The following is a 9397-nucleotide window of genomic DNA, read 5'->3' on the forward strand; positions in this document are numbered from 1 at the left end:
TTTATGAGACATTACTGCCCCCAACTTTAGTGGGACAATTTCATTGTCAGAAAAACATATATTATGTGCTCTGTGGATTTTTCAGTGTAACTGGAACATTGTGTCTGGAAGGACAGGGACTTTTTGAGAACAGCACCTTTAGCATCTAATCTTCTTATCCTCTTCTGAGGCTGTAAATAATAGCTATATAGTGTGCTGGTGTTCAATTGTAACTGCCATTACAGAAGTGAATATTTTGTCACATATCTTTGAATACTGACAAAAAATTACCTTATGTTTCGGGTTTTTTGGAAAGACACGTGAAAGAAACTTTCTGTGTAAAATACAGAACATTGTCTGGCTGAGGTAAATGAAACTAAAGCTAAATCACAGAGTGGGTGAAACTTCAGCTCTCAATAAACTGTGACTGTATACACAGGATGTTTATGTGTACGACACTGCATGTGATATGTTGTCTACACACATTCAGGAGCTGAAGATCATAAAGATCCCAGAGATATTATATTATATATTATAGTTGTCCAGTAGAAAAATCACAGCTGTTTAGGTTGTGTAGCATAGGTAATGGTTATTAATTGTTAAAAGTTTGTTTTTTCACAAGCATAAATGTGCAATGTAGCAATGGCATCTCAAACAACACACCTAACATTGTTTTTCCTGAGATGTAATTGTCTTCCCTATCTACTTAAACTACATTACCCTTTTCTAACACTTATCGCCTTCCTTTAGTCTGCTGACTGTAGCTTTTGTTGTTGTTTCTTACAGGAGTTTCTGGTCTAAGCGTTAAAACCTCCAAAAGAATTGGTTTACGTGCAGTGATATACTTTGTCTCAACCACTCTTCTGTCTGTTTGTACTGGTAAGATAAATATTGTACAACAGTTTTTATTTCGAACCTTGCTTTCCTGTTGATGAATATACAGTATATGCAGGCTCCGGTAGTAACAGATTAAATGTAACAGTGAGTTATGCAATCAGGATACAAAAAAGGTAACTGTTATCTGTTACAGTTACAGAAAATGAGACGTAATCAGATTACAGTTACATTTTGCAAAACTATCAGGATTACAATTTTATAAACTACCATGCACACGTGCAGCGCACTAACATTGCAGCACTTCACAAGTCTTGCAACGCCACTCTGGTCTCAAGTGAAACCAGAGCTAGTCTTACTTTCACTGGGTGGAAATGTATTTTGTCTTTAAAGCAGAAAGGGGAACAACATCACAGTTCAGGGCAAGTTCTGCCTTCCATGTATGAAAATGGTCTATAGGCAAGAAATGTAACTGATGAAAAGCACGGACACATTTTTTATGTAAAGGATTCTCTGGAGTTACAATGTTTTGTTGTCTTCTAGAATAAGTAAATGTCTTTTTTTCTCTCTGTCTCATATCTGGTGTAACACAGAAGTAACTGAAAGTAATCAAGTTACATTACTTTAATATTGTAATACTTGCATCAGGTTATTGACTGTTATCTTTTTTTCATTAGCATGTGTAAATGTGCTATTTAAAACTCACTCACTGGTAATTTTAATACAGCTACGTATTTTAACCAGGTACTAAATTTAATGATTTCCTTTAAAAATCAAAAATGTTTTTAATACATCAGGAAAAGCACTTATTAATATCTCAGTGAGCGATCATGTGCAACACAAGGGTCAATGCACTTGTTATTGATTGTGTTGTTGATGCTATAATTATGTGATGTCACCAAGCAATAAGAATGATGAAGGTGAAAATGTAGTTTGATTAATCAAGTGACAGGATTTTATTCTCATTAGCTGACAGGAAACAGGAGAGTGAGTAGTAGAGGCTTTGCCACTTTCTACACCTTTACATTTGTCATTTGCTGCTTCAAGTGAGCCACAAGCTGTCTGCAAAAAATGAGAGCCCATAAAGGAGAGAGAGAGCTCAACTGGCAAACGTTACAGATATAATCCTGAAAATCAAGTGTTTTCTTTTATCTTTCATTTGAAGTATGAAGTTTAAACATAACTGATCAAAATGTCAATATATATTTATAATTATCACCAATTGTGTTGCCTTTTTTCTTGCCTGAAAAACTGATTTAAAAACAAAAATTAAAAGTTAAATAAAAATAAAAAGTCATGGAAAATACAAACCTATGATACCTCTGGCTCATATTGTACAAGAGCTATAGCATACAGCCTGTTTTTTCTTGTTATGTTGTGTGTTGCAGGATTGATACTGGTACTGCTAATCAAGCCAGGAATTGCTTATGCTGTTAAAAAAGATGATGACGAATATGAGCAGGCCTTCTCCACTATCGATGCCTTGTTGGATCTAATAAGGTGAGAGAAAAGTGTGCATTCTGACGTGATTTCTGTTTTCTTTCTGGAGTATTCAGTTCAGCAAGGTTTTTAAGTCAGTCAGTGCAATTTCACAAAGTGCTGGAAACTAGAAGTGAATTCAAATCACTTATGTTCCTTTAGAGTCACATCCATTTATGTCTTTCCTGTGCAGAAATAATTCTGTATGTCTGGTTTTCTACCAAGTTACGCAAACATCCAGCAAATGTCAAATCATCCTTAATACGGCTGTATTTCCTGTGTGGTCTGCTCACTGCTAGTATGATTTTTGTATATTGTTTATAGAAACATGGTCCCAGACAACTTGATTCTGGCTTGCTATAGACAGGTATGTTTTTCATTAAGGCATACAACAGTATATACTTCTCATTTCCAGGGGCATTCCCAGAAGGGGGGGGAATCTGATTGGCCATTATATTTACCTCTTCTTTAAAGCCAGAGTGATGATACTGGTATCATATGAAACTAGACGACCTAACGCATCCATTGGTACCAACCATAAGTTAGTTCCAAAGTTCCAATGATGAAAAACTGACATGGCCATTTTCAAAGGGATCCCTTGACTCTCTGACCTCAAGATATCTGAATGAAAATGAGTTCTCCTCTTTGCAGAAATGCCCACTTTATGCTAATCCCATGCAGATTTTGGGCACAAAAAAAAGTTTTATTTCCGTCTAGTGTATATGAATATGTCTGCATGCTGGGGTCCATAAACAGAATTTTAATGGCATAAAATGATTGGGAACCTGAGACACATACTTGATGCCACCCCTGCATAAGTCAGTGCCCCACTTGTGACCTCCCAGTCAAAGGAAAACTGGAAACGCCCATGCTTATTTCTTCTCTTTCCATGTAATGTTTATGATGAACACTAATTATTATTTTTGTATTACAGTACCATAGTGAGAGGATGGAGATGGGAAATGAAGAAGTTGAGCACAAGTCTAACCTGGTAGTAAATATTTTCCCCTCGTTTCTATGAAGTTTATTGTGTGAAGTTTACATTTTCCAGTGATAATCTTGGACCATGATTCTTAATGAGCTTTTGGTCTTGTTACAGAATTTGACAGAAATGCAAGTGGTGGGAAGCTATGTTGAAGGAACCAACATACTGGGCCTGATTGTCTGGTCTTTTATTCTTGGTGTGATCCTTAACAGAATGGGAGAAAGTGGCCAAGCGCTTATGGAGTTTTTGACTATCCTCAACGAGGCCACAAAATGTGTGGTTGACTTGATACTGGGGTAAACAACACACCATAATGAAAGAAACATACCTGGTTTCTTAAAAAACATTTCTACTAAGTCAGATGAAGTATTTTCCATTATATTTTTCATTTCATCATTTTCTTCCAGCTACTTGCCAATTGGAGTGCTGTTCCTGATTGCAAGCCATGTTGTTGAGGTTCACGACTGGGAAACTACCTTCAAACTCGGAAAGTTCATGGTAGTAGTTATTACTGGGTATGTTCACCTTTACTGTGCCAAAATAGCGCTTTGGTTCTACATTTAGCAGCATTTATGACCTTCTAAGCATCTAGTGATACACTTCTTGTTTTTTGACAGTGTGTAAGATTTTTAGGAGGTACTTTGTGACAAATGGAGTATAATATTCTTATGTGTGTGTTTTCAGTAGTGTATAATCACCTTAACATTAGAATTGTTGTGCTTTCGTCACCTTAGAATGAGACGTTATCTACAGAGTCCGCCATCATGACCCACTATGTGGCCCAGAACGGACAACAGGCTTCAGTTTTTTGCGTTTTCCGCTCCCTCTTTAGATAAAAATTACTCATTCTAATATAACGTAAACACGATTCTTATTTTCAGGTGAAACACACTTACTATAAAAACACAATGATTCCTATATTCAGGTGATGAAAACATTGTATTACAATTACATTTCTTCCAATAGATCCTCCTAAATGTTACACACTGGTCCTCCTACCTATCAGTTACATTGTGAATGCAAACTCTTGTTATTTGATTTAATCTGTGTTGATCATGCACTTATTGTGTGTTTCAGGCTTATAATCCATGGAACAATAACTCTACCACTGATGTATTTGCTGATAACGAGAAGAAACCCCATTGCTGCTATCAAGGGGTTTTCTCCTGCCTTACTGACTGCATTGGTCATTTCGTCCAGGTGAGATGGTGGAACAGTGTCTACACAGGTAACATTTTTGAGAGATCTACATTTAAAACTTGTTGTGTTTCTTCAAGCTCTGCCACACTGCCACTTACTTTGCAATGTTGTGAGGAGCGACTGAAGTTCGACAAAAGAATCACTCGCTTCATGCTGCCCATCGGAACCAATATCAACATGGATGGGACTGCCCTTTATGAAGTGGTGGCAGTAGTTTTCATCGCTCAGCTCAATCACATCGAGCTGAACCTGAGCCAGTTGATTACTCTTTCGTAAGCCGCTCTTCCTGTTCTTTAGGAAATCCCAGCATCATGTTAATTTTAGTTAAAAGTATATAATACGAGATCTTTAAGAGGAAGTGACTTTGAAAATGCATGGTACTGTTTTATGTTACTGTATCTGTGTTTGATCTGCAGTGTGACATCAACAGTGTCCAGTATAGGAGCAGCAGGGACCCCAGCTACAGGAGCAGTGACCACTATCTTAGTTTTGTCTGCGATTGGTCTACCTGCGAAGGAGGCCACCATTCTGGTTGTTATAGAATGGCTCCTGTAAGTTTAATCTGTTGTTCAGAACTAGAAACGGGTGCAAGTTGTCTTACTACAGCTGCCTTTTTCGCTTTTGGGTTGGTTTGTGTCAGGGAAACATCTGTAGCACCGTCAAATCAAAAACAATCAACTATGTAAACTGGATGTCACTGTAGCATCACAAATGATAGCTAAACTTTCAAGTATAACAGATTTAGGCGGCAAGGGGATAAGTAACTTTGAAATTATGCAATAGGTTACCTAACTAATGTTACCTGTTAATTCAGTCTGATGATATTAATGTAAGATTTTTTAATTTGAGGTATATTTTTCTGAAACATTTTTGTTGTAACAATTTATTTGAGAACTTTAAGTACTTCACAAACAAAGATTTCACACAAAAAACATGAACAGTTAATAAAAAACTAAATAACAAAAAACAAATGTTAAAACAGATTACATCAAACATTTTAAGTACCACAAACTCAGCTGTGTAAATTGCAGAAAGATTCCTGATTAAGTATTTTTTTCAGTACTCAGTGTCACTTAAACTTACTAAAACTACTTGATCAAGAAAGTTAACTTACAAAATTTTGTTTGTTTTACTAAAATTACATTTTCTGTGTAATTAGTTTCAACAATTTTTGAGTAAATAAACATATGAGGTTTTACAGTGATTGATAAATAATTTAAGTAATCATTCCTTTTTCACATGCGAAACATTTCATGGTTTCAGCTTCTCAAATATGAGGATTTTTTGCTTTTTCTTTGCTTTAATGATCTAATTTCATTTTCGTTATAAACAATGTGAAGGTGTTACTTTGGGCTCTGGGTAATTTTGACAGGCATTTCTCACTATTTTATTTGTATTGGAGTATTTTCACAGAGTAGCATCAGTACTTTTGTTTACGTAAAGGATCTGACCACATTCTCCACAACAGTAAAGTTAAAATCATTACTAAATAGAATTTTGATCATGTGTCAGGTCATATTACCTTTGTTCTTCATGCTCAACGGGGGATATATTGGCAAGCTAATGCACATTTTGTCTGTCAGTTCAGTCAGAGACACAACACTTGGCAGTTATTATCATGTAGCAGTAAGAGCAGAGCAGAGCTTGTTTGTGTGCTGCAACCAGCTTCAAGTCTCCACATAGAAAACATTATAACTAGGTTTGAACATAGTGCAGCCTGGTCCTGATCAGCTGTAAAGAGACAACATTTTAGAAGAATAAAGAGTTTAAACAAACAAACTAAATCAGTGTAAAGCAGCATGTATCCTCTGCTTTCAGAGACCGCTGCAACACTGTTGTCAATGTCATGGGAGACTGCATCGGCGTGGCCATCATTCACCAAGTGTCAAAGAATGAGCTGGCAGAAATGGATGAGCAAGTACAGGAAATGACAAGGTACAAAGTCTAGATGGTCTTGATGTTTTTCAACGTGGTAGCGGGAATCTGCTCCCTGTAATAGTCTAATTTGCCGGTCTTAGTCACATCTGCATGAGATCGGACACACTGGTCTTTTTCCACCACTGATGACCGTGTTGTGCTTTGCCCGGTTAGGATGCATGGCAGTGATGATGAAAGCCTCTCCCCAGATGAGATCCAGGTCCACATCAGAAGCCAGGACTCTAATAAAGACATCCTCTACATCCTGTCAGAATCACCCCCCTCAGACGGTGATGGAGAGGAGCACAACGAGGGCCAGTTCAGTGAGGACTCTTGTCGTGGGTTCTTGTACAGCCAGCTTGAATATCCCCCAATCCCCGGCCAGGATGTACAAGTAGTGTTAGCTCAGACTGAACCGAGAGAACCATGATGGACTTTCTCTTTAATTTGTTATTGTTTGTTATGATTTAATTTGCATCACACTTATTTCATTTTATATTAGTAATGTAGTTGCTTATGATAGTACCAGTTATAGTCTAGTTATTTGAGTTGAATTGAGCTGAACTGAACTGTATGAAATTCATTTTAATTGTATGAATGTAACAGATGAACTGTAGTTATTAAACTGAATTTAAGTGATGTAATATATGTGACTGAATTGAACTGGATTTATTTCAGTGTTTATTGATATTAAAGAAACTGCTGCCATGTATTTCAGCACCTGTCAGGACATTGACATAAAGGTGTATTTTGATTTCATTCACACCTAAAATATTGTTTTTAGATATATTTTTAAATTATTGTACAATGAAGGAAATCTGAAACTATGTATTAATGTTGTTGTAGTGTGGTGTGTGATTTGGGACGCTGACCGTGAGCTGTAGTGTCCCCCTTTCAAACTCGTCCAGGGACCTTTGTTGTATCTCTTCCATACAAATACTGGTTAATTTAAAAATTGACCAGTAACTTCAGAGTATAGATGTAAGGTAAGGTAAAAAAAAAAAACTGCGATATTTCCCTCTGAAATGTATTCTAGTCGAAATATATAAGTGTAAATACTCACATTAAGTAAAAGTACCTGAAGCCAGAAATTGTTACATTCATTTTAGAATTGTCCTTGTGCAGAATCTTTGTGGAAAGATCTAACAATATAAGTGATAACATTTCCCTCACTTGTTAAATAATATATAAATATTTGAGAGAATGTTATTTTTGCCTGTTTTCTTGAAAGAAGTTCTCTGGTGGAAAGTGAAATAGGACACTGTGTTAGAGGAAGAAATAGAAGAGAGGATGTAGTTATATTTAGATTCAGGTTTGATTACATTGGTTTAAAAAAAACACTGTTTTTACTGGGTGTGGTGCATTCACAGGTATGAGTGCATTGTAATAGGAGTGAAAATGTTGAACATGTAATACTGCACTGTTTCAAATACAGTGAAGAGAGTTTACAACAGAAGGTGAGAGAGGCTGGGCGAGGATGGGGTTTAGAAGGGACATAGGTCCAAGGGAGACAAGGTGTGGGAAGATTTATTATTGAACACCGGATCGTTTAGTAGAATACATGGTTGTTGTTTAATTATTATTATTCGTTTATTTTGTTCATAGACTAATGTAAACTTAACTAGAAGCGGTTCTACATACCTCGGTACGGTAGGTGGCGGTATACACCTTGGGTTGAGATTGCAACCCGCCAATAAAACAAGAAGAGAGAGAAGAGTTCCTTCAATGGACTGTGGAGGGCAGCGTTTCACCCGCCAGCCGGAACTTCAGCAGCAGCAGCAGAAGAAGAAGAAGAAGAAGAAGAGGAAGAAGAGGCGGGACGTGTTCCCCGGGTTACTGCAATATTAGCTGCATGTTGTTGACTGTGAATAAAGTGGCCGTAACATGATTTCTAGCTCGCAAGTAAACACTGAAACTTAACTCGTGTAGGAAGGAGACGTTGCCGCGTAAGTGACCCACTATCTGATGTCATACCTCTGATAACAGCTAGCTGTTAGCCACTGAAGTTTGCTGCCAACATTAGCTCCCATGCTAACGTTAGTTAACGGTAGGCGCTTTGGTTCATACAGGAGTGTGTCGTTGTGTGTTTCTGCTCCTGTCAGATACGGAGGATGAAGGTGAAGATCCGACAGTGGAACGGAGTGGCCTCTTGGTTGTGGGTGGCCAACGATGAGAACTGTGGGATCTGTAGGATGCCCTTCAATGGCTGCTGCCCGGACTGTGAGTATCCGAGCGGGTACAGTGTGTCTGACTGTCTGGTGGTGTTTTTCAGGACATTTCCTACTAAAATAACCGTACTTACAAACACAGCAGGAAGGATGTCAGCATAGAAGGATGCATACGCTCTTAAAATAAGGAGATAAACGCAAATATAACGTCGTTATTGTAGTAAATAACTTCAATTACATATTTAAGGTGAGATACTGCAGGTTAAACTACATTTGTTTCTCATGCACTGGTCAGATCTCACCATTTTTACCTGGTTATGGGCAGGTGTGACTTCACTTGAGCCTGTACTCACTCTACAAACAAATCCTAACAGTACTAGATAAAAGGCCATGGCATTGTCCTCTAAATATTTATAATTCTTATTCTATTCTGATGCATATGTTTAAAATACTCTTGAAAATAATCTTGCCCCCTCCTCCTCTCAGAGGATGCCTGACATTTATTTTTATTAACAGTAATCTGCAGCGCTGTTGACACAAAATGCTATACTCGAAATCTCCAGTTTATCATAAAATCACTACATTGCGTGTGTTCAATGGCTGAATTTTAATCATTGTTCCATTTTAAAATGAGTTGGTCATTATCAACTAATACAGAAACTAATTCTCATCAAAAGTATCAATTTCCTCTAAAGTTATAGAAACTGTATTGAAAATAAATGGATGTACTTTAAGTGATGTAGAATCAGAAAGCATTAGAGTGCTGCATAAATATCTGTCAGTCAGCAAGATTTTCATTTCCTGCATGAAGCAAAATGACAATCGCCAAAACTGT

At 37.2% G+C, this 9397-nt stretch overlaps 2 protein-coding genes across 3 annotated transcripts in view; both read left to right on the forward strand.

Moving 5' to 3' along the window:
* LOC118326523 (excitatory amino acid transporter 3-like) overlaps positions 1 to 6940 on the forward strand; it is a 9360-nt gene extending 2420 nt beyond the window's left edge. The window contains exons 3-12 of the mRNA XM_035659534.1: positions 766 to 858; positions 2202 to 2313; positions 2617 to 2659; positions 3374 to 3573; positions 3685 to 3792; positions 4355 to 4477; positions 4555 to 4749; positions 4894 to 5028; positions 6296 to 6412; positions 6569 to 6940. Coding sequence (XP_035515427.1) covers positions 766 to 858; positions 2202 to 2313; positions 2617 to 2659; positions 3374 to 3573; positions 3685 to 3792; positions 4355 to 4477; positions 4555 to 4749; positions 4894 to 5028; positions 6296 to 6412; positions 6569 to 6824 — 1382 coding nt within the window. The 3' untranslated portion in view covers positions 6825 to 6940. The remainder of the gene's footprint in view (positions 1 to 765; positions 859 to 2201; positions 2314 to 2616; positions 2660 to 3373; positions 3574 to 3684; positions 3793 to 4354; positions 4478 to 4554; positions 4750 to 4893; positions 5029 to 6295; positions 6413 to 6568) is intronic.
* Positions 6941 to 8176: 1236 nt separating this feature from the next.
* The window catches only part of anapc11 (APC11 anaphase promoting complex subunit 11 homolog (yeast)), a 2347-nt gene continuing 1126 nt past the window's right edge, over positions 8177 to 9397 (forward strand). Inside the window, exons 1-2 of one of the 2 annotated variants that reach the window (XM_035660697.1) lie at positions 8177 to 8340; positions 8497 to 8614. In XM_035660697.1, coding sequence (XP_035516590.1) covers positions 8506 to 8614 — 109 coding nt within the window. In that variant the 5' untranslated portion in view covers positions 8177 to 8340; positions 8497 to 8505. Of the gene's footprint in view, positions 8341 to 8463; positions 8615 to 9397 lie in introns of both variants that reach the window. The other variant, XM_035660699.1, reaches the window with a different exon arrangement.

Source organism: Morone saxatilis, unplaced genomic scaffold, assembly GCF_004916995.1.
Source record: "Morone saxatilis isolate NCDOM2014 unplaced genomic scaffold, NCSU_SB_2.0 Contig17, whole genome shotgun sequence".
NCBI classification, from domain to species: domain Eukaryota; kingdom Metazoa; phylum Chordata; class Actinopteri; family Moronidae; genus Morone; species Morone saxatilis.